The sequence below is a fragment of the Chelonoidis abingdonii genome, chromosome 3 (assembly GCF_003597395.2).
Source record: "Chelonoidis abingdonii isolate Lonesome George chromosome 3, CheloAbing_2.0, whole genome shotgun sequence".
Lineage (NCBI taxonomy): Eukaryota > Metazoa > Chordata > Testudines > Testudinidae > Chelonoidis > Chelonoidis abingdonii.
In genome coordinates, this window is record NC_133771.1 from 109,927,002 (window position 1) to 109,953,034 (window position 26,033).

Below are 26,033 nucleotides of genomic sequence, written 5' to 3' on the forward strand. Positions count from 1 at the left end.
TGGCCCCAAAAGGTTGTTTGAAAAAAAGTCATTGGAATGTTTATCAACAAAGTGCCTACGTAATCTGTGAGAATGAAGTGTACTTATTGCATAATGGAGTGCTAGAAAATTGTTTACTCTCCTTCAGAGCAATAAATTACCTGACACTTCGACCTTTACCATCATCTTTGTTCAGCATTTATTAATTCAGGTTCTTAACATAAAGGGTATGTATGTCTACACTGAAATTTGATACACCTGTGGCTTGCCCGTGTCAATTGACTCAGGCTCGTAGGGTTTTTGCTCTCCGAGCTGACTTGGGGCTGTTTAATTGTGATGTAGGTGTTTGGGCTTGGGCTGCAGTCTGAGCGCTGGGACCATCCCACCTCACAGGGTTGTAGGGCGCAGGCTGCAGTCCAAGCCCAAACATCTGCACTGCGATTAATCAGACCCTTGCCCCAAGTCAGCTGGCACAGATCCAAGACTGCCCACTATCATGTTCCACACCCGGTATCATTTGTATGATCTAGTGTTAATAGTGCTCTTAAAATGATGGAACCAAGAGATTTATCCTGTTTGTCTCAGAAGAATTTGCTGAATTGACTATGAAATAATACTGTTAATTTTGGATCAAAGTTAAGGTTGTATGATGATGAAACAGGTGCTTCATAAACAAATAAGTTTTATAAAGTATAATTTGGGCAGACTAAGACAAAAAATGCTCCAACTAGTCAAGTCTTTTGTAAGTGCTTCAGTTATGTAAAAGGACTGAATAGTTAAGTATATTGCTACCCAACAATCTTAATTGGGTTTTAGTTAAAGTTTTGTGTTGTGCTTTAATAATCTTATGTAATTAGATTGTTAAAATTTGTAAATCAATGGGATGAGGCACTAACTTACATTAAAGTAGTAAGTGGAGGTCATGCAAAAGATAGCTCTGCAGAAGCTTGTATTATATAAAGCATACCAGAGAAGACATGCATGTTCACTACACAGTCATGTTACGCATGTACAGAATACCCTATCTTCACTCAAAACAGTGTTGAGGAGTACAATCGCCACCACCAGGATATCCCTCATATTGGTTCTGTGTGAGGTGCCATTGATGTCTGCTCAATCCATATTTTTTCAGGTGGGAAATCGGTGGAGCATGGAAGGATTAAGTTTTGCCCACTACTGTTGTCCTGATGACACCATAAATGGCTACTCCATATATTTTAGGGGTTTGGGAAGTGGTCCTCTATCTATAAATCCATGTGGGCTGGTGGTTAAAGGAATTTGGAAAACTTACAAGGGTAAAACGTTATCTAAACCGGAAAAGTTGCACCAGTTTAATAAATTGATTTTAAATCAGTCAAGCTAAACTGATTTAAGGGATGGTCAAACTTGTTTACGTGAATCTACATTAGAGGGTTTGCACTGGTTTAATTATTAATTTAGTCAAACTGGAATAGACAAGGCCTACAGTTGGGACTTGGCAGGAAACCTTGCCTCTTCCAAGGAAGGGAATTAATTAGTTATATCTATTCATTAAGTTAGCATGACTGGCAACTTGAAGGAACTCTCACCTACTAATTATAAAAAATGGGCAGATTGTGTCTGCCTTACAAGAGACAGACATATAAGCAGGCAGGGAAGACGACTTAAGGGACTTTCTTATTCATTTTATCATTAGAAAAATGTAAACAACCATCATATTTGCCTACACTTCTCCTCCTTCAGAGATGAATCAACCTTTTTTCGCTTGAGGCAAAACAATTTAGCTGCTAGTTAGTTTTGTCTTCACCTTACAGCTACGTGCAGGTTCCCATGGAACGCATTTTCCTAATAGTGTCAAACTCTTTCCTTCCTCTCCTCCTCTGTAGCAGTTTCCAAGTCTGAGGCTTCCCTTTTATCTGTTCCTAACCCCTCAATGCGTCCTTTCAATATGTTCCTACATCCAAAACTTCTTTTGATTCTCTCCTTTATTTCTAATAGCTTTCTCTCCACCCTCCCCTTCCTTTGTGCTTTGAAGCATGTTTTTATTTCCCTCGCCTCCCTATCTTGGGGGAGGAAGGTGGAGAAAATTTGATTCTACCTTCACTCTATCTTGCCATCCATATACTGAATGCAGTATCTAGTCAGGCAGCATCTACATCCCTCTTCAACTTTATCCTGGATCTTCTCTCCTCCCATCTAGCTTCTGCTCTTTCCTCTGCACTGAAACTGCCCTGCCCAAGGACACTTATGACCTTCTCCTAGGTAAATTCATGGGTTCTGTCTCCATCATTCTTTCTGAACTATCTATCTGATGCCTTTCATACTGTTTACCTTTCTTCCCTACTTTGTCCCCTCTTGGCTTCCCCAGCTCTGTGCTCTGTGTCTTCCCACTCTCCTTTCTATTTGTCTCCCTGAAAATTCTATCATTGGCCACCTCTTTTCTCCCCATGATCTCATCTGCTCTGAGTTTCAAGCCCCACTTTGATACTTACAAGCCCCAAATCTTCCCTCCCTGATTTTTCCCCCTCCACACATCATTGAATAGCAAGTTGCTTATATAGCATTTCATTTCTCTGTCCCATCACAAATGCACTCTTTCCAAAAGTGAACTTCCATCCTCACTACTCTCCAACGCATCCTTTCCATGATTAACAACTCTGCTATCCTACCTGTCTCAAGTTCATAACCATGTCATCTTTGACTTCTCTCTCCTCTCTGACTCATCATATCTCCTCTCACTACATCCTGTCATTTCTTCTTTTTTAATATCACCAGAATCTGCCCTTTCCTCTCTTCTAAAACTGATTCCCATGCCTTCACCAACTTTGGCCTTAACTACCTTTCTCCCTCTGGCCTCCTTGCTCTTCCGCCTGCAGTCCAGAAAAACCCTGCCGCTAAAGAATTTTCCTTTGCCACTTCCCTGACTGCATCATTCCTATAATCCATGCATTGGCTTCCTGACTCTTACTGTATTCAATTCAAGCTTCTTGTCGTCATCTTCAGGGTCATGCACTTACATCTTGCTCTCATTTCCCCCTCTTTTATTCTCTGTTTTCCCTCAATACTCTGTACTTCCTAACCTCTCCTGTGACTTTAGGCTCTGTGCCTTATCTCACGCACTCCCTATGCTTGGAACAGTCTACACTCTTGTCTGTCAAACACAATCTCTCCTCCTTTAAATCCACATATTCCAGAAATCCTTCCCTAACTTCTCATAACCAATAACCTCCATCTTTTTCTGAATCTGACCTATTGGTCCTTGATTAGTCTTCATCTTGCCTAGATGGTAAGCTTATCGGAGCAGAGGATCCATACTCTGTTTGAAAAGGATCGTGTCAGTTTTGTATGTTATAAATAAGGCACCATTATGTCACAGAGGTCATGGAATCTGTAAATTCCATTGACCTCCCGGACATTTTCTGCCCTGAGGCTGGAGTTCCCAGCCAGGCCCGCCCTCGCAGCTCCCAACCCCCAACCTGGTGGGGGGGACCCTGCAGCTGCCCAGACGCGGCAGTTGGCGGGGACTCCCCACAGCTGTCCAGTTGCAGCCACGGGCAGGAGACCCTGCAGCTGCCTGGGGCAAGAACTTTGTAGCAACAGAGCTAGATCACCAAATTCCTCCTAATGTAGACAGAGCTTATACAGGCAAAAATGTACTTTTGCTGGTGTAGCTTCTACCAGTTTGGTTAGTGAAAGAAAATGCTAGCATAGATATGTAAAAGAACCCACATCCCTAATCAACATTCCTATGTGGACAAAATTAGACTTGGCCTAAGAATATGCTGCTGAGGAGTAGTTGTGTACATATCAGAAAATTCAGTACAGATCACTGACTGAGGAGGTACAGTGACTGAAGACAGAGGACATCACCAGATTCCAGAGGCACTACGTGGAATAAAGATGTCTATAATCTGATTAGAACATATTTTACTATATAAGCCTTACACTGAATGAAGTGTGTTCCTATAACAACCACTTGATTCATTGATTTCTGCCTTTTTTAGTTCCGAATTAGATAGCTCTGAACAGTGGAATTGCATATTTAATCTGTTTTGATAAATCATATTGTAATATATTTTTGTTTGTCAAAATGCACTGCAAATATTTACTTTGTTGCATAGGTAACAGATTGAAGAAAATCAAGTTTTTAAAAAAGAAAATGCTAATATTTGCAATACAAAGGAATAAAAAGAGAATAGGAAAATCTGAAGGATAAACTTAGCATTGAAATGGTTCTTTCTACTCAAGTCTTAGCCATGGAAAGAAGAAAGATTACTGCAGTCACATAAGTTTCAGTTTCAAAAAGTCACAACCAACTCACTCAAACACAACCCAACCAAAACAAGCCTCTGCCTTTCCAAGCCATCCAATCTAATAATACATGAGAGCTATGTATTAGTATTTGAGACATAAGAACTGCCATATCAGATTGGACCCATGGTCCATCTAGTCCGGTACCCTGTCTCTGACAGCGGTCGACACCAGAGGCTGAGAAGAAGGGGCAAGTAACCCAGTGATGGGCAATTAGTGAATAAGCTCCCATGGAGAAGTGTTTCCCCCACCTGTATCACTTGATGGTTGACTAAACCATTCTTTAAAAAAGTCCTAATACATTTAATTGGTTTGTCTCATTAGCCAGATGTTTTAATTCTGCTAAGCTCTTGGCCTCAGATAACCTTTAGAACACATTGCCACAAGGTAATAATGTATGGTATTAATGTATCTCCTTTTAACATTTTTAAATGCACTGCCTTTCATTTTCATCAAAGGTGTCCCTTGTGCATAGGGCACCCATTTTACCTTCTCTGTATCATTCTCTGTATCATTATTTTGTGTACCTAGTAGCTCTCATTCATCATCTTTCTAAATAGAATAGTCCAAGCCCTTTCAATTTTTCTTCATATGGCAGGCTCTCCCCATGCCTCTAACATTTTTACTGTCTATTTGAGATAAAATTAATATTCTGTCATCACCGATTTCTACACACACTACTGATCTGCCATTCCATCCTCTTCCTGTTGCTTACAGCCCTGGATTGTCACATTGTTTTATTCTATTCTTACAATACTGAGTATTTCTTATATAAATGCAAAATTCAACTCAACCTTAACTATGGAGCTGTTACTGAACACAGGGCTGGAAACCAAGAACTCCGAAGTTCTTATTTATGTACCAGATGTACCACTGAGTTGCTGGGTAGCTTGGGCACTTGTCTTAAAGCCTGTTCCTGCAACCATAGACCTGAATAGACCACACTGAACTGAGTTCCTACATGTACTCACACACTTGAAGCATCAGGCCCATAAGTCTCCCATCTGCAAAATGGGACTAATTACCTCCATCTCAAGATGATGTTATGAGATTAGTTCACATTTGTATAGCCTTTTGAAAATGTAAGTGCTAATTGTTACATGAAAATGTGGAGCTCTACATTTAATATTTGATTGGCATAGGAAGAAAAATGATAACCATGTGTGTGATTCCCCCTTATGTTAGTAGTTAAGATGAATGGTTTTCTATATAAGAGCACAAAATGTTGGCTGCAACTTTTGACAGATGTTATCAATTCAAAAGACAAGATAGCAATTGGCAGCCTTGTTTTATTTAAGCAGAGTCACAGCATTGTCATCATTTCCCTCTTTTGAGGGGAAGAGTTAAGTGAAGGCATGGAAATTTACATTACTAACAAATAAGGGATTGAAGAAAGGGATTACAAGCATATTTCACTAAAATAAATAATCTAAAAAGAGAGTGTTTCTTCTTAAAGCAGTCTAAAAATGTATAAATTCTAAAGTGGGAAGATCAAAAGGTATTTAACAACTTCCATTATTTACAAAAAATATAAAAACTGCACAAACCATCAAATGATGCAAAAATCCTTTTCAAAATTAAAAGCTTCCTTCCTACTATGAACCAAAAACTACAGCCAATGTTTCAGTTTTAATCAACTGTTTTCTTTACAAATGAAAACCATTAAACACTTTTATTACCATCAGTAAAATATACAATAAAATAAAACGAACCTTGCTAATTTCCCCCCCCCTAAAAATAGAAATACTGCAGGCAAATCAAAAAGGAAAATAACTAACTTACTCTTTGGTAACCAAAAGTTAGCAAATATTTGACATTTCAAGTGATGAACGTTGTAAGAAGTGTTCCCATTTTGATAAATGGAAGAAAAACTTCTGGCAAAATATAACTCCCATTTTTAATTTAAATTGAAAGGCTCCACCAGTGCTCTGTGGTGCAAACTCTAAAATTCATGTTTTGTGATTAATTTCATTTCAGACACCTGAAACTTTCCAAATCTGGCAGTGTATTGCTTATTCCTCTCCCATTTTCCTATTATTTGCTTACATTCTCTTTATAAATATGCATCCTGTTATTTCAGTTCTCTTAAGGGATCACTCAATTTCCAATCAAGTAAGCAATTCACTTGGAAGTGAGAGAGTGTGTTTGTGTGACTGTCACTATGGCTGCACAGCAGCGAGTACTGTATTACAACTGTGCCCACTCTCTTGTGTTAGGTTTAAAAAGTGTATATTTTCCTCTGGAAAAATGTACCTACACCAATTTATAATCTATTTCATCTTTTTACATTAACATGACATGCTTAAATTAACAGGCGCACACACAAAAAAGAAGCTGTGCAGTGCTAGCCCTGCTACCTCCAACAGGCCATGCATCTCATCCACTTCCCAAGCCTCAGAAATATAACGCCTTTAAAGCAACTGCCCCTTTGTACCACAGAAGCTTCCCATCTTCTTTTCAGGCTTTACATCTAAATTTTGCTCCCACAATCAAAAAGTATAAAAAAATTCACACCCCAAAGGATCTGAGGAAACTCCCTCAGACAAGACTTTTAAGGCTTATGAAAAAGTTCAACTGTTACTTTCTTTAAAGTTGCAGACCACCTACTCAAAGCAAGCCCTACCTACCCAACCCAACCATGCAGAGCAATCAGTGCTCCAGCATTCAATGCACATATGAAGTTTATGTAATAAACGCTCAGCAAAATAAACTGTTCTGGACTGGGCTTTCTCCTGGGATCTGTTGCTTACTCATTCTATATACCATCTGAAAGACCAATATCAAATGCCTTTGTTCTCACTTCTTAACTTTTTTTGTCTGAAGGGCTTAGACACTTCTTTGAAGCATTTGGTTTTACCAATTGAGTCATTATGTCTAGGTGGGTTGGAGCCTTGGTCTCACTGGAACCGGCCTCCTCAGCATATGGAAAATCATTCATGTCCATGTCATCGTTGTCAAACACATTGAGCTGTCTCTCTTGCTGCTCTTTTAATGTCCTGCTGATCCTGCTCTCTGCTGGTTCGACCACTTCCCCATCTCCCTCGCTAATAACAGTCATGGGGCTGCTCTGGATACGGTTCCGGACACTGTACTTGCTGCTGGCAGCAGAGGGTGGTGTTCGCGACCTGCCATACCTTGTGCTGGAAAAGGACATACTCCTTGGCATCAGGCCTTCACTCTTGGCCCACTCTTCTTGGGCCCTTTTGTTCTTGCTGGGGGAACAGCTCGCAGGGCTGTCAAGGAACTCAAGGGAGGAGTCTGACTTTGTCCGGTGGAACCTTGGATCTGTATTCTTCAGCATCTCTGCTGCTGACATGCGGGAACTGGTGTCTGAGCGGCTCCCCTTCTTCAGCAGCAGGGCTTTGAAGTTATCGTTGCTGGTGCTGCTCTTGCGAATGCTTCTCTGAATTGACCCTGCGGGCTTGAAGGAGGCTAGATTTGGGGAAGCACCAGTGGGTGTTACTGGGGGTGAAGGAGAATGGTTGCGGGTACGGTCATCTTCAGAATCTTTGCGGCCAAGGACTTTCCTTTTGGATCTGAGATTTTAAATATAAAAATAAAATATTTCCCCCCCCAAATAAATGAGGAAGTCTAGTCAACAAACGAATAAGCAGGACAGCAAGTAATCGTTAAACAGAGAGGGGAACAAGCTAGGAAGTATAAATAATGACACCACACATATTAAAACAGATCTTTGAGGCATAAAAGAGTCAGACAAATCCACTATTCTTATTCCTCACAATAGGAATAGTGAATCTATTGTATTTGACGGTGCTGATGTCCAAGCCAATTTGAACTTATTTTCCAAACAAGATTTTCTAAAGCTAATATTTGACTAAATCTAGATATAGGCTGATTCTTTTTGTCCACAAATATTGGGATTTGATCACAAAAAGTTAGGGCTGTCGATTAATCGCACTTAACTCATGTGATTAACTAAAAAAATTAAATCGCAATTAAAAACATGAATCATGATTAATCGCATTGTTAAACAATAGAATACCAATTGAAATTTATTAAATATTGTTGGATGTTTTTCTACGTTTTCAAATATATTGATTTCTATTACAACACATAATACAAAGTGTACAGTGCTCACTTTATATTATGTTTGAACAAATATTTGCATTGCAAAAATGATAAACAAAAGAAACAGTATTTTTCAATTCACCTCACATAAGTACTGTAATGCATGAAAGTGCAACTTACAAATGTAGGGGTTTTTTGTTACATAACTCCACTCTACCTGTAGGCTCTAAAGTTTTACATTGTTTTCTTTTTGAATGCAGGTTCTTTTGTACATAATTCTCCGTAAGTTCAACTTTCATGATACAGAGATTGCATTACAGTACTTATATTAGGTGAATTGAAAAATACTATTTCTTTTGTTTTTTAATAGGGCAAATATTTGTAACCAAAAATAATATAAAGTGAGCACTGTACACTTTGTGTTCTGTGTTGTAAGTGAAATCAGTATATTCGAAAATGTAGAAAACGTTCAAAAATATTTAAATAAATGTTATTCTATTATTGTTTAACAGCATGATTAATTGCAATTCATTTTTTTAATTGCTTGACACCTCTATAAAAATAGATCCATCTAGTTTGTCTGCCATATTCTTTAGAAACTTATGCTGTTTATTGCTCATGGTTCCTCTAGGAGAGCTTAGGGATGTAGTTTGTGCATTTTATTTTGGAAATGTACATGGTCATGCATGTCAACAACACTAAAGATAGGTTTGAATAAAAAGAACTAAATGTTATGGTTTTAGATAAAATGATTTTAAAAATAAGAATTTAAATGGTTAAAATCAGGCCTTCAAGATAAATGGCAGATATTCACAATGCTGTTGGTGCTCTGTGACTTCCATCTGTTTGATTACAGAGCCAAGAGCAGACCAATTTGCTAACTTACAACATGAAATTTATCTTTGCAGCCAGAGGAGCGACATGATTTTAAATTTAAAAATGAAAACTATAGAAAACACAGCAAAAATCAGAAGAGCCTAAGTGTGTGGAAACTGGATTTTTATTGCCCCCGTCTTTACGTCATTATCTAGGTTATATGCTTGGCACCTGTGGACTAAGAAAGAATGCATATAAAAAGTGTATTAATGCTGAATTATAATATATATAGTATCACCAAAGGATTTAAAACGACTCTCAGCACTAATTGCAAATGCAAGATTTACACAACAAATTACATGTTATTTACGAAAAGACTTGTACAATACAGACCATTCCCCTTATTAAAACCATAAATGGTACAACTCCATGTATACCTAAGGACATTTTGATGTAATGTTTCATCCCCATTTCTGCCAGAGGCTGAGCTTTCTCCATGGCAAGCTCAGATGCATTTTGCATTATGGCCTACCAACAGAAAACGAGGTACCAAAATACAGTACATCGGCTAAGCTGGAGGTAGCAAGAGGATGTAGTCACATGATATTGGGAATAATCTCAGGACCCTTTGTGTGGTGGAGTTCAGGTGCATCCCACCTATTACACACCTACAGTCAACTTATTGTGTCATTGGTGTAATTTTCAAATGCTGCTGCTTACATCTTTCTAGCTGAGAGAAAAGTGCAGTATTGGCACCTATCCACTGTGAGGGAGGACAGGCGATGTTAAGGAGTATAAGGGGGGAAAATATTGCAACAGTGTTGTCCAAGACCAGGAACATCCTATCTAAGTCAATCTCTGTGTCAGGGCCTACGCAGCAAGGGAGAATAATCCTTGAATTTTAGTATACACATTTATATGTTATACGGGGTAGTTTAATGACCTCTATATATAAGTTGCCTAACACTTTCCACTTATCAAGGATTATTGTGATCTTGTCTTTAAGAAGCTCTTACAGCTCCATTGTTTGTGGCCTGCCTTGGCTATTTTGCAGGAAGAATCCCCAGGGTCTAGAGAGATGGCTTCCCCCTCCTCCCCAATGAAATTCCATTCCCATTTGGCTGAAATATAAATGGTTAAAAGTGGTCATTTCCCTTCTCTTTCTTAGGTTCCCTGGAGAAGTTGTGGCAGGCTGCCACAAACACTGAACACTCCGAGTCCAGGCTCTCATGCAGCTGCCAAAGGGACACAATTGCAATTTCCTAGGCTGAAGCATGCTCAGTGAACACAGTGAGTAGGAGGGGCACGCTCAGTGTGGTTGGCCTGGAGCTCTGAGGGTGTGCAGTATCCTCAGTGAAGATGGAACATTTGCTGCCAGCCTGGAACATGCACAAACCAAGATTTTCAGAGGTTTATTATTCAGCCAGATTTCACAGGGAGAGCAAAAGGCACATCTCTAACCTAGGCTGAATTCCTTGCCAAATTTCAAGTCCCTGCTCCAAAGCATGGAGACATAGGACCTTCTCAATGTCTCGTTGCTGGGGAGGGAGGGGAAGGGGGAGGCTGGGGTTAGGAGAGAAAGAAAAGAGTATTTTAACATGGCCAGAATAATCTTATTTATTCCTAGTATTGTTCTCAAACTGAACCATTTTATGCTGAAACTTTCTTAAAAATTCAGCCTGAAGCAGACACCTAACATGGAAAATTTCAGCCCTAGTAGTTAAAGTTTAACAAAATTATAAGTAACTGAAAACTGGGGTCTTTCTTAAAGGGAAATCCCAGGTAATATTAACTATAGGCATCACTAACAGCTCTATTTTATTTTTATATTTTGTGTATAATGTGTATGTGTGTGTATAGATAATGTTTTCACCCATCAGCCATAAGGCACACATTAATTCCATGTATGTATTCCATGCAGAGTGAACCTTTGTGTGTATATAATGTAAAATATTGCCCTCGGGAAACCAATATTTCCTTTGTACAATAATTCTTTCAGCTTCAGACATTATATCACAATTTTCTTTTTGAAGGGATATCAAAAAGTTATGGAAAGCCAACATTGTGATATAATGTCTAAAATGGATAGGATTATTTCACAAATGAAATCATATATGCTTCCTGAGTGTCCTGACTTCCTCTTTTCTAATATTTGTGATGGAAAAGCCACACAAACCATGTATACAAACTGAGTAATTACATTCCTAGTGAGTGTAAGTAACCAATTACAATGACCCTTTGGAAATTTGGCCCATATGTCTTTTGAAGAAAACTACATGGCCATAAGATGGCACCACTACCACACACATTCCAAATGCAAGTTCTTCAACTGTTCCAATTGTAGATAATTTTTTTCTGCATATCTGCTGGGTTAAATGGTGTACCTGCTTCTCACTGAAGTGTTATTTTTTTTAATTCTATAGAAAGCTAAATGAAAAATCAGGCACCTATTGAGTTGGGAGGTTTTTAAACAGGGGAATCTGTATTGCACTCTTCATTGCTAAACCAGTTTGACATAAAATACTCCACTTCAGACTGGATTATGGCAAACTATAATCCAGCACTTGTCATATGTTTTGCCATATGACTGACATATTATGTTACTTGCCAGTTTAAGCCACGCTTGCCATGAAGCATTAGCGTTGAGCCTCTGTCCCAAACTGCACCATATAACCAGCGAAGGAGAGTAAAAGGGATGAAGGGGAAAGGGAATGAAAACAAAAAGATACACAGAGAAAGCAAAAGTAAAGTTAATCAAGCAGATTAAGAAAAATACAATATACACAAGGTGTAACATGAAATTTTCATGGGTCAGGAGATTTGTAAGTTTATCAAAACTGGTTTAACTGTGAGCAATTTTTAATGTGGAATACTTAAATATTATTATAAAGCAATAAAACGCACGTTATTGTGTTTATTACTGATTTCCAACTACAGTTATTTACTAGAAAATAAAGAGGGTTTTGCTGTAAAAACAAAAATGATCAAAATTAGGTTTCTTTGGAGGAGACTTAACTGAATTGTGAGAGAGTCAGTGGATGGAGCAATACTGACAGCAACTTCCGCAGTACCTGTGAATGGCTGCAAACAGATCCTCAGTAGTTCTCGGTCTAGCTGGCGTTGCCACCTCCTCATTCCCTGCCCTGTAACTGTTGCTTGACAGTGATGAATTCTTTGTTGTGTCTGTCTCAAACACCTCAGCTAATCAGAAGGAATAAAAAAATACAGACAGGCTGTCACCGGAGTCCCAAACTGCACATTATCCGCTAAAACACCCCTCCATATTCTTCACTACAGTAAGTGAAACATTGAAGGGATATACTGAACATACCGTTTTCTCACTATTTCTCTGATTTCACAATATTTTTTTTTTTTTGAGGGAACTGCAGTGTCTGAAATGCCTATGTTTGATTACATAAACACAGCACAAAATTAAGTTTTAAAGGTTTTTTTAGGGCTTCAATTAAAACTAGTCACCAAAATTCTTCACATTAACCAGGTTTTCCTAGGATTTTTAAAAGAGATGATGCAGTTAATAAAACACTGCTTGTATCTCCACTGCTCTTCTGACTAAAGGTTAAGACGGAGATAGAGAATCTTTATCAGAGATTAATCCGAGCCCTGTTATTTTCCTTATGATATTTAGTCTAGTATCACCTCTCCCTTTCTGTGGGTGAAAATTTGAATGCTATCACACTTCCTCCAACCCCCACCATCAGTAAACTAGCTCCTGCTACACCTGAAGGATAAAAGAAGACAGACTTACCACTTTCATCCTCTTGAGATAGATGTCTGTCAGTGTTACTGCTGTTGTCTCCATTGCTGTCTGAACTACTTCCTTCATCCAAAGTGGTCTGCTGCTCCTGCTTGGGAGCTTCTTGAACTGGTGATGCAGCAGGCTGTACCATACAGACATTGGTTTCCACTGTTTCAAAGAAGGTGGAACCAGCAGCTCCTCCCTCAGGAACCAATCTGCCCGAGTCCATCTCATTGGAACTGAGTCCATCTGTAAGACAATTTTTTGCTTCTTCGCAATGTGCAGTCTCTCTCCTAGTTGGACTTGATGTGCCTCTGACAGGATCACTCGCGTTAGCTATTTTCTCTGCTGTAAAATCTAGCTGCGGAGGTGGCACAATGAGGAACAGTTTGGGTTTCTTCGAAATAGGAGGTGGCTTCTTGTTTGGTGATATACCCTGGTTCTTGTTTGCAGACCGTGATGGCACCTGAGATGGTATACTAATAAGGTCAGCGTGAGATTTTTCATTCTGCACAGGAGATTGAGGTGCTTCTTCAATATTTGTTCCTGATACATCAGCTTCAAAGGTTTGCATTAGACCTGCTGCATTTCCAGGTTTTTGGCCACTGTTGATCTCAGGTGCACTGTCACTGAGATTTGGAAGTGAGCTCTGAGGAGGAGTTTGAATTAAGTTTTTGAAGGAAGGACTATGAGCTTTCATCTCTTCATCCAGGCTGTTACTAAGCCTTAGTGAAAGAGATGGTTTTAGAGAAGGCTGTGGTGAGAAAATTACGGTTGCTTTTTCCTGAGAGTTGGCTTCAGAAATAGATCCAGCTGATTGTTCAGTCTGTGCGCCTGTACATTTTTTCACAGACCTCAGTTGTACCATTTGCAGTGCTTTGGTGGTTATTAAGGGCATTACAGGCCTACTGCAATCTTGCTTGTTGGCTGGCTGTTTCACTGCACTGTAGCCAGAATCATCCTGATTACATTTCTTAGAATATCGTGTGAATTTAGTTGCATCTTGTGTCAGTTTGGGGTCAAGAGGTGGTGCTGGTGGAGGTACTACATTGGGGAAAATGGAGGAAGAAGGGGATGGAAGGGGAGGAGAAGGGGCCGAAAAAGGACTGAATGATGTTTCCTGTGGAGGAGAAGGAAACCATGGACCACTCAGGGGAAAGGAAGGATTTATAATAGCTTCTGGCGGTGGTGGGGGGAAGCTGGGAGAGGCTGGTAATGGAGGCAGATCCATTCCATCTGCTGGGGCAGGGGGCGGAGGAGGGAGAGGATGATCAGGGGAATGTGGAGGTGTCAGAGGTGGAGGACCAGCAGCATCAGGAGGGGAGGTCAGGGCTGGCTCCAGTTTCTTCATGTTCACACTCCCTTCAGTAGATGTATTGGAAGAAAGAGAAGTGGAGGATGAAGAGATGGATACTGAAGAAAGCAGAGAAGATTTTCTCTCAGGCACTTTCGGTTTCAACTTGGGTTTCCCATTTGCTGGTGACATGGATTTTAAAAATACGGGCACTGGAGTAAGTGCTGTGGGTGTATTTGATTGACTAGAATACCCACTAGATGGTGATGTGACTCTGTGAGACTTCTCTGGAGAAGTGTTCTTTGGTTTGGTCAGTCCACTGGCCGCTTGGGGCATAGAAGCCCTTGAGCCCTCATTGAGGTGGCTGATGCTGTAATCATTGAGGCTGGCTGTCATGCTTGCAGAACGAGCCACTGGGCATTTGAACTGATCATCTGGCATCCCAGCACAGTCACTGTAGTAACCCCATTGGTCAGCATACTCTGACTTGATGCTGCTTGTGTCACTCTGTGATGGAGTGACAGTACAGAGAGAGTACATATTTGGAGCTGTTGTGGACATCATGCTGCTACTTGCGCTGACAGAGCTCTGGCTGCGAGAGCGCAGCACCCAGGGATCCTCATAATCACTGCATGGACTTTGGGATGGGGAGCTACCATTTTTGCACTGAAGGTTTAACTGCAGTGAATGCTGGAGGGTAGTGATTAGTGTTTCATCAAGTACCTGTCCGCTGGACTGGGGTTTTTTTTTTGGGACTCTTCTGAGCGAGTCTGTTCTGGATGGTGGAAGAGGTGGCTTCTTTGCTTTTTTCAAAGATATGTTCCGTATGAGAGATTTGTCACTGTTGCTTGACCGCTCGTCTTGATTTTTCTTCTCATTTCCATCAAAAACATTAATCACACTGTGCCTGGGGTTTCCAAAACCATTATTACTATTGCATAGTTTACTTGACTTGAGTCCAGAGTCCATATGCATGGTAGTGTAGTAGCCGTCATGGTCCACTGAATACAGAGAACTTGAATCTTCTTTGACAGAAGTCCGCTCTAGGCTGCTGCTACTCACGTTGCTTACAGGAGTGGAATAACCTGCCGTGGCACAGGTTACCTTGTGCGAGGGTGTCTCATCATTTTCTCTAGATTCATATACCCAGTGCTCTGTGCTGTTTATACTGTTGCTTTGTGATCTGTCCCCTGAAAAACTGGATTCACTTCTGCCATCGCTATCCTGGGAGTGGCCTGGGAAAGGGAGATTGTTTCTACAGCTATAGCTCATACTTTGGGACGTATTCTCCACATTTCCTGGAGTGCTGAGAGATACTGCTGAGTCACCAAGGGAGAGCATCATGGTAGCATTAGACGAGACAGTGTCTGAGGTCTGGGAGTAGCGTGTTGAGCTGCTCTCACTCCAGTTACCGCTAGAAGAATGATGATCTTCTTTCATGCTTACTGCATTGTTGGCAACAGGACTGTCTCTGGGTTTTGTGTAGGAAGATGAGCTGGTGATTTTACTATCCAATGGTCCAGCACTCTGGGTGGTATGAATCACAATTACTTCTGAAGAGGATGATATTGTGGCATTTGGTATGATGCTGGTTGCATATGTAGCATGAGGAGAGACCACACATGCTGGGGTTGCAGCTTTTTCACTCTCATAACTTCTCACCTCTTGGGACTTTGGCCTTGGCAGTGTCCCAGTCCTAGGGTTATTCCTCATATGGACCACACTATTATCAACCTGCAACTTGCTTATGTGGTGTGACAAAGTGCCAGTGATGTCTTCTGCCTGGTTAGAGATGCTCTGCCTTTGGTCTAGTGACTGCAGAGACACTCTTGCTCCAGGTCGAGGCAGGCTATGAAAACCCATGTCGTTATTTAGGCGAGAGGCAAATATAACCCCAGCGGAATCACTCATCACAGACATGTTTCCAGATGAGCTGGAGAACTGCGACATCTGGGCCGCAATCCCTTGTCCTTTCTGTGCTCGTATTCTTCTCACTGAAGGGGGCACGACTTTGACTTCTTCTGTCTGGCAGCTGGTGTCCTTGGTTTCAGATCTCTGTATAGCAGAGCGGTAGCTGTCTAGTCTCCCTAGTGTGGAATAGTAATCTGGGATATGCATCGAATGCCCACGGAAGTCACTTTGGCCAGTGCCAACTGCTGGGGTCAAAATAAAACAACAATTATCCCTCAAAAACACAAGTACTTCATTATTTTCGTGTTTTTATTAATGTAAAAGACATCTCAGTTCACATTCATCATTAGGTCATTGTTCCCTTTGCCGTTGGAGGTTATACAGCTGTGGAGAGATGTTCGTGCCTTCTGAAAAACCATGCAGTACCAACAAACTCTGCTTATCCATTGTATATTTTCTACATTTCTCTTCCCATTTTCTTTATTACAAGGGGTTGTTTGCTTATGGAATCTTGTGTGTTCCTACTGCATATTCCACATCACATCTTCTATTTATGACATGATAATAATTTCCACAGCAACTCATAATAATACTGCACGACTTCCAGAAGGGAAGCAGCAGGAACAGACAAAATCCTGAGAATGGAAATCTTGGTTCTGTGCTAACATCTTGGGAAACAAAGAATAAGGAAAAGGAATTATTAAAAAAAATTAAAATCTGCAAAACTGTTTCTAAACACTATTCTTTTCAAAGTCCTTCAGAAGGCACCAGTATCTCTTCAAATCTTTGTGTGGGCTAAAGAATTGACAGGAGGAGTTGCTGTATCACAAATAAAGCAAATGTTTAAAGAAAGCAATAAAAACAATATATTACTTAAATCTGTAAAGGATTAAATACCATTTCCCGTTGGAATTATTTTGTATCTACAATAAAAGAAGAAAATTGGGGGGGGGGGGGAGGAGGAGAGAAGAACCAAGAAAACTAATTTAACTGATGATCTTCCAATTCACAGCACCATCAAATACCCGCATCCTTTATTTAAAAAGCAAACAGAGATGTTGAAGACCGCTATGCTTCCTGTTTATGAGGCAAATACCATAGCCGGGGTAAACAGACTTGGAGCACAAAGGATGAAGAATGTATTAGTTCACAATATATCATCATAGTTATTTATTTGAATTACTGTAGGATCTAGAAGCCTCCTATACAGCTATTACTAAATCAACAGAAAGGATCATCAGGTTATTATAGATTTCTCTCTTTATAGGTCTTTGTGCCAAGAAAAAAACCCACCACCATATATATTGTTCTTTAAACAGCATTTAAAACTGGACTGGAAGGGCTCTTAATCCCCACTTCAGTTGTGCTATTACAGTAAATTGCAAATACAAGAGGCAGCAGAGGAAAGAGTTTGTCTACACTATGTTTTAAAACCCATTGCAGTGAGTCTCAGAGCCTGCATCTACAGACTTGGATTCCTGCTACGGCACTAAAAACAACTAGAACAGGGGGAAAGTGGTTGCTTTAAAACTCCTGCCTGCAAGCTGCTCTCAGAAATGACCCAGTGGAGTGTCTGAGTTGGCATCTTCTCCCACTGCCTGCCCTCTTTCTTATTTGCTAAACACAACTGGATTGGTAGAAGTGTTTTCCCCATTCAGTTTTAAATACAGTTTAAAGCACATTCAGTTATTCTTATTCTTGGCATCTATCAGAGTGAAAAGGTATTTGGGAAAGGAGGAAAGGGTATTGCTTGGGGGTGATGCTTCAAAAGGGAATGCAGCACATAAAAGGCTGAATTTGTTTTACTTTTTTCAAGACAAAAAAGTAAACTTTAAGCCATTTTAAGCCCATTTTGTTTCCTTGTGTGTAGATTCTTCTGCTCTCATGAAAATGCAGAGTTTTTCTGCTTCAGCCAAGAGAATGAGAAATGAAAATTCTAAGTACATGAGCCTATCAGAGCAGACAGACTATAGCAGTCAATTAAGGTACAGATTTGCATAATTAGAGTCTAGTTATTGAGAGAGCCGTATAACAACAATAATCATATTTTTATTATTTGAATTTCTATTACAGGGTCAGGTTCCTGTTTTGCACAGTGCTATAAAAACACAAAGGTAGACATCACAAAGATCCCTGCCCCTGTGATGTGACCAGGTGACAATTATTATTAGCCATTTAAAGATAAGGAATTTGTGTATTACATAGAGAAACAGCAATTGCAATTTGACAAAAATAAATGAACAGAATGTAGAAAACTGTGTGAGAATAAACTGCAGTTATGCATCACAGTAGGTATACCGTATCTTTCAATTCTGATTGAGAATTACTTTTCTGTGTGTGTGTATACAGAAAAGTGTGTGGGTGTGTGCGTGGGTGTATATATATATATATAAGCTAAATTTGTTCCTCAACAAAAGCAACTTTTAAAAATACATGGAAACACACTTCACATTTGTTTAAAATGTTACATATAGGGAAACTAAATATTCAGCATAATAGTACTATTCACAAAGCAGGACAACACCAAAGATTTTGACCCAAGACAAGAAGCTGAGAATTTTAGAGTGTAAGTAACTGGGACAAATTTATTTACTGTAAATATGCATGGAAATTTTAAGCTGATTGGAACAAAACAATGTCAGGACAATTTAGGGCCTAATCTAGCAGTCCTTATGCACATGCAAGGAGTGCAAAATTTGACTCAAGGTAGGTAAAACTTCAGACCCCAGTATTGCAACCAGATCCCCGGCAGAGTTCCATGACTTCATTGAGGCTCCACCGTTCTAACAGGCAACGAGTGTGGAGCCCCAGGGAAATCAGCGGCACTCTATGTAGGTGCAAGGGTCCACTCACATAGCTATAGTAGATGGATAAGGGCCTTAAATTGTAGGGTAATTGTTTCAAGTAATATATTCTGAAAAGTGTCTTGTTTTGTTTTTAAAGAAAACATAACATTGAGGTTTTAAAAAATTTCTGTTAAAAAGAAATCGTGAAATTGCATTGGTCTATTTCTGTCCTCAGATGAGTGCACAACTCCCTTTGCAATCAATGGAAGTTGTGAGCCCTGTCTAATTGCACAATTATGTACGTGTTTCCAGTTCCATTTCTTGTACAGGGACAACAGAAACCTGCAGGGAAATCTGTGGGAACTCACTGCGCCTCTCTTAAAATGCTGTGGGCTAATCCCAGCTTGGTGGAACTTTGGAGGAAATTTTATTTTTTTTATTGTTTCCCAGTTTGTTTGGAATTCCTCATCAAATGCCAGATTGTCTCTTACACACTCTTCTGAAGGCTTTCCAAAAATTCTTAACTTGAACTGCCTTTGCTGCTACAGCTGCTGGAATGTGTATTGTTCAGCAGCAGTTTCTGAGGAAAACCTCAAACCATTAATTGAATATTACATTTAGAAACCTCTGATCTAATAACAGGTTGAAGTTATGTCTGTCACTACACCAAATGCTGGAAAAGAATTTGAGCTAAAAGCCCATCTGGTTGCAGAGGTGTTTAAGCAGACATCAGCAATTTTTTTTTTTACAGAAATGAAAATTGAGATACAGATGTTGCACAAATGCGGTTGAGAATAATCATCATTATGTTTAGAGTTTTAAAATGCCGGTGTCTAGCACAGTGGCTTGCTGATTAGTGCTGTGCACTACCACGTGAGAGACCTGGACATAGTATCTTACCCATCAAACTGTTGCCAGGCTGGTAATTACTGGGACTACTGAACAGGCAGCTATATTAGAGCACAATTTAAGAGCAAATAGAGAAAACTGAATATCTGAGTCAAGATGGGCTCTTATATTTGTAGGGTTCCAATCAGAAGTGCTGGACTCAGTTAACCTGGGACAGGTTTACAAGGTAAATACTCGTCACATGACAGAGATCAGTATCCCCTGACTTTAGTGGCTACTCCATCTAGCCACTGTAGATTAATCATGCAGATCTGAGAAAAGAGTTTGCCTTTAAGGCCCTAGGGTTGGATGAAATGCAGCTGGAGGAGAGAGCCTCATGCTACTCTGCAGTGATTACTCTAACAAAGAGCAGCAACAGTTAATTGAGGATCATCACAAGGCAGGTTTTACCCTGAGGTAAAACAGAGTGCAAATGGAAGGGATGGATAAGAGTAAAAGGTGTCGTATTGTTGTTACAAAATATTGTGTTGGTTTCAACCAATATATAAGCAATCTCTCTTTCCAAACTTGCTGTGTCTGGCTGTATGATTATTTCTAGCACATGCACTTCTCACTTATGCTTCAGACATGTTCATGAACTTAGCCCAACTCATGCCCTACTAATAGGGCTTCTTCAAAGGTGGTAAGCTGGGTAAAGGAATGGTGCATGTGCAGTGCCAGCACTATCCCTGTTATCACATGTGAGCAGCCTGACTCACTTCCTCCTCTATGTTTTCCCCTAGCACTTGCACAAGTATAGAATATCTACACAACAAAAATCAACTTACAAGTATTTGAATTTGCACTGGGTGCTCCATAAAGCATCTGTGACATTTGATAGGGGGAAAAAAATCCCACAAAATCCTGCAATACTCCACAGAACTGTCAGCTAAAAGTCTTGGATCCTTGTACACATCACTGCTTCCTGAAAATATGAATGTTTAATGGATGAATGTCTACTGGATGGAGAATCAAGACAGCTTTGGTTCTGTTCCTTGCTCTGCCACTGATTCAACAGCTGACCTTGGGGATGGTCGTTATCCTTAATCTCTCTGTGCTTCACTTGCCCCATCTGCAAAATGAGGATAATACTTAGTTGCCTCCTAAGAGTGTTGTGATTAACTGTGAATTCATTAGTGTTTGGAATGCTCTTCGTGCCCCTCAGATGAATGGTACTACAGAAGTGCAATGGATTAAGCCCAAAACCAAGTATCTCAATGACATTGAGAAGCTGCAGCCTTATTAGAAATACCACCAGCGAACAGCACAAATGCCCAGTGACCCTAAAGGAAATAATATCCTCTCTGAGGACTATGTGGGATATGTATAGAGAGAGAGATTGAGAGACCACCAGGATTTGAAATCCCATGGCTTGAGTTGCCTGACACTGGCATGGAATCTATACACGTCTGTAAACCTAGAGTTATCTGGAGTTCTAGCTGAGAAGGCAGGGTAAGCTTCCTGTAAACCAAAAATATTTCTATAAGGTGCAAACCAAAAATATTTCTATAAGTATACAGCAATTAGTTGGGCTCAGGAACTTGGTGGAGTTAGCTGAATCCCTCAGGAAACAAAACACCTATGGATTTACTTATTAAAGCCTAGTATCATTTGGGGTCATAGCTCCTCAAAGTTTTCTGAGATGCTTACTTGAGACTTCACAGGAATTGTTTCCTCTCAGCTGTTGTTTACAAGACAGAGCTCTAACTATAAGAAGTTAAAAAGTGACAGTTGGAACATTTATGGATGGTTGGTGAGAACCAAGTGATGCGATCTGTCCTACCAGAAAGCAGGTGCCGAGAGATCATTCTGGATTCAGCTGTCAGACATCCATCCTGACCACTAATAGGTTGTCACAAACAGATTTGGTGTTCGGGGACCTATCAGGAAGCAGATGCTAGAGACAGGAGCCAAAGAAAAGCATCTGACCTCAATTCTGGCCCTTAACACAACTTCCTTAAAAAAAAAACAAACAAACACGGGGGGGGGGGGGGGGGGGGGGGAGGTTATTGTGAATAAAACCCCAGGACATTCAATTGGACCTTATGTTAAAAAGAGTTGTGAAAGCTGTTACTGAAGATGTGATGTGAGAACAGCGGTAATGGACAGAATGGTATGCTTAGAGTGGTCCCTGTCCCCCGGACCAGAACAGGGCAGAGGCTAGCTGCCAGGCTGTTATGAGGCAAAGAATCAGAATGTGCATGGAGCCTGACAAAAGGGGGGAGGAGGAGAGAAACAAGCAAAGAAAGGAACTCTAAAGCAATTTCCTCTACTGAACCTATCCCTGTTGGGATGAAGAAAGACGTGCTTTGCGTCTAGTAATGGAGGATTAGATGTGGTTCCTGCTATAGGACTGGTGCAGAGATATAGGGAGGGAGCATAGGGGACCTAGAGCCTGGAATAATTGAAAGAAGTAACCTGTTGGAACTGCTCTAGTGCAGGTTTATGGGGAAAGCTTATCCACAAGCAAGACAGCTTCAAGTCTTGGTAAAGGCAGCATTGGATCAGGTTAAGCTAGATCCCTGATAAAGGAGTCAGTACAGAGTAAGTACACAGTAAGTTAAGTAGTACTGTAAAAATGTGAAAAAAAGTTGGTGTCTTTGGTCCAGTCCATAGCCTAGAGGTACAGGAAAAGAAAGGTGAACTTTACAAAGAGCTGAAAAGAGGGGAAGGCTTCCAGAAGATTCTCCCTGTTACCTGCCCTTCTGTAAGAGAAAGAGGGGAATGTTCTTACTTCCTGACAGGTGCAACCCAGATTCACCAGTTCCAAAAAAGGTACATCCTGACATCCAGAGAAGGGTTAGAGTGCGATAAAGGAAATGGTGATGGAATGTAGCTGCTTTAGTAAACCACATCCAGAAGAGAAAGAGAGAGAGAGAGAGAGTTGTCCCTGGTCTACACTGCAAACGTATGTCGATATAACGTCACTCAGGGGTGTGGAAAGGCCATACCCCGAGCAATAAAGTTATACTGACTTAACTCCTGCTGTAGACAGCGCTATGTCATGGGAGGGCTTGGCCTGTCAACATAGCTGCTGCCTCTTGGAGAGGTGGAGTACCTGCCCTGACAGGAGAAGCTCTCCTGTTGGTGTAGGCAGCGTCTTCACTAAGGGCTACAGCAGCACCACTGCAGCGCTGTACATGTAGACAAACCCTTAGTGAAGCTAAGTCATGCAGGTACATCCATTTGGAGCATTAGTCCCTGACTTTCTTGTCTTTTCTTTACTCTTATTCAAATTCTGCCCCACAGAGGCTAAGTTTTATGGTTTCTATGTAGTTGATGCAGATAATTTAGAGCTATGTAAGAATAATCAGGAGTGTGTTAGTGTCTGTAGAAGTTTAACACCCATCCCCCCCACCCTTTTGTTAAACCGTTTTAAGAGATGCTACTGTTCAGCAACAGTATTGTTTAACATATATAAAGTTAGTCCCTTTGCATTTTCTAGGTGATATCTCTAAATTGTTAGGGGTCTAATACTCTGAATCTGGCCAGTGTGGATATGAGAACTACTACTTTACTGGACAAGTGAAGGGCCATCATTTATAGAGCACCTTTTCAGGCAGGAGGATCTTCAAGTGCTTTACAGACTATGTACACGGATCACTTTCCTCATCGCTGAAATGGCAAAAGGGCAACACTCCAAAGTATGCTAAAATATGAATATTTAAAGATATTTTTCATTGGTATTTTCATAGGTGCAATTAGTGTTCCCTTTTAGAATATGTGGTTAAATTCCAATGGCATCAAAGTCACTGTCTACACCAAAACTGCTGTGTTCATATACATCTGACAAAGGCTTTTGCTATATTTTGTCTTTATTCGTCAAAAGAAAACAGAGAAACAGGGAAAACCCCAACATTTTAGCCTTATAGAGTCTTTTCCAGCTCCATAACAACGTACAAAAATAGTCCACTTTGGTAAGAGATTTGAGGTTCTCTCATATTTCTGTTTCCTTTTGAAGAACAAATAACATGTAACAAGTCTGCTATGGGTTGATTATTTAACCTGTGCATGGCAACTTTGATGTGTCCAGAGATTTCAGTTCTTGTATAAACATGGCCATTCACAGCAATGCTTTAGTGAAGACATGAAGAGGCACTTATTCAATTGAAACCACAGGGAAAATGTAGATAGGCACAATGTAAATTGCTTTATTTGGATTTGATCTGGGTCCACGTTCCAACAAAATGAGCTGTGGCATGTTTAACAAGAAGTTTGCTTTGAGATAGGGTTAGGGAAACAGAATGGATTACATGCATATATTGCAAGGAAGCAGTGTGGCCTAATGGACAGAGCACCGGAATGGCACTCAGGGAACCTGGGTTCTTTTCTCAACTCTTACTGCTGGGTGACCTTGGGCAAGTCACTTCACCTCTCTGTGCCTTAGTTTCCCCATCTGCAAAATGGGGATAATGATACTGACCTACTTAGAAAAAAGTGTTTTGATATTTACTGTTAAAATTGTATACATGCTAGGCATTAAGGGGGCAACAATAGCTCCAAGGGAATCCCCTTAGTGTAAATTTGCTCCCTATGCGGTGCAGAACTGCCACAATGGCTCTGTGAAGCTAATATAAGAGCTCCCAGCACAAGAGCTGTGGCTGTGCTCTGCCTATCCTGACATAGCAGACAGTCCATAAGAAGCTGTCAGCCAGAGCATAGATTAGCAGCCCAGAAGTTACTATAGCTTAAGCAAGGGGCCAAACAAATTTCCAGACAGCCTGAGAAAATGCAGGGAGTGAAAGGGGATTTAAAGTCACCTTTTACTCCTGCCTCCTCTGTTTCTGTGTTCAGCACATCACAGAAACATAAGAACAAAGAATCAGGCCCACAAAATCTGTGGTCTCATTTTTAAAAGTAGAACCAGCAAAAGGCAACCTTTGTTTAAGACACTTGTGGAAGATTTCTGCATAGTACAGATGCTATCTATTTATTTCAGATAGTAAATGATAATTATTTTAGATAGTAAAAATAAATGCATAAAATGTGCACACATATCCAGAGTTTTGGTTTTACATGATATGCAAAAGACCACATCCTCCACACAGTGCTTCCTAATTGGGTTGCCACTCATTTCAGAATTCACAAATCCAACTTTTCCAGGTCTGGTTTGCATCCTACAAGCCTAGCATTCAGGACATTAAAAGAATCTCAAAATCATTATAGGTAGAAAACTATGTCATTTCATCACAACATCAAAAGCTGTTGTAATATAAAGTTGCCATGTGAAGATTCAATATGGTGTTATGCTGTGTAAATCTTGGTTGGTAGCAAAACGAAAAGTGAGATTCCCATATTGGGACATTGTTTCATCATGGATTTTGAGGGAACAGCTCTATTTATAGCACCACTTTGTACCGCACCTGGGTTTCTCTGTAGGTCTCCCATTCAAGTATTCTATAAGCCTGACCCGTCTTATGTCAGAAATTGGGACAGGTGAGCTTGCTTTGCCTAATTTCAAACCTACTCAGTCTCAAACATCGTAAGTTTTGTGTTCTGCTTGGGAGACTGAAAAATGGAGTGGGGAAAAAATGGAAGAATGAGGAAAAAATGGGAAAAAAATGGGTGGAAAAATGCATGAGGGCGTAAATCTAAAGGAAGAATCAACACATGAGATTTTACCATATGTATGGCACCCAGCTTGCACTACCTCCATTTTTTGGAAATTCTTATAACTTTAATATAGAATTCCTGGAGTCCCTTTGGCTAAAAAATTATGATTTAGAAAACTCAATTCTCTTTAAAACACGAAAAAGCATGGATTTAAATGACTGGGAAAATAAAGATTTGTTTACTCAGACTAGTTTTATAAGCCTTTAAAAAAAGTTTAAAAGGGTTTGCCAAAACCCAGAGCATCACCACCTTCAAACATCCCTAATTTATTAAATCTGAAAAAGATCACAACCCTAAGTAGGGTGGTTGCCACTGACTAGAAAATTGTTCCTCTGGATCATGCAAAAGAATTGAACATCAGGACATTGAAGTGTTCTCATTAAACATCTAGTTAATCTACTACTAGATGTCTAGTCTATGTCAAGCATGATCAATGAGATAGTTAACAATGCTGGCATTTAAGAGGTCACAATTAGGTCTGAACTACACTAGAAGAAGTGGATGACTCTTTGGGTAGTTTTGTTTCAGTGTGAGAGGCAGCAGATCCAGTAAGACAACTATTAATTGATTGACACTGGTAATGCATTCTTCACAAGTAAAATACCTAAACACTTCATTTTTATTTAAATAGTTACTTATATTCTGGAGCATTGGCCAAAATCTGTAGGAA

General features: G+C 40.1%; 1 protein-coding gene across 8 annotated transcripts in view; it reads right to left on the reverse strand.

Annotated features, from left to right (window-relative positions):
- Window positions 1-5,540: 5,540 nt before the first annotated feature.
- The window catches only part of NHSL1 (NHS like 1), a 170,372-nt gene continuing 149,879 nt past the window's right edge, over window positions 5,541-26,033 (reverse strand). For 4 of the 8 annotated variants that reach the window (XM_032769918.1, XM_032769889.1, XM_032769897.1 and 1 more), the window contains 3 exons: window positions 12,881-16,321; window positions 12,186-12,315; window positions 5,541-7,805 (listed from right to left, as the gene is read on the reverse strand). In XM_032769918.1, the coding sequence (XP_032625809.1) occupies window positions 7,073-7,805; window positions 12,186-12,315; window positions 12,881-16,321 (4,304 nt within the window). In that variant the 3' untranslated portion in view covers window positions 5,541-7,072. Of the gene's footprint in view, window positions 7,806-9,280; window positions 9,353-11,595; window positions 11,775-12,185; window positions 12,316-12,880; window positions 16,322-26,033 lie in introns of those variants that run through there. The other 4 variants (XM_075063983.1, XM_032769880.1, XM_075063985.1 and 1 more) reach the window with 3 other exon arrangements.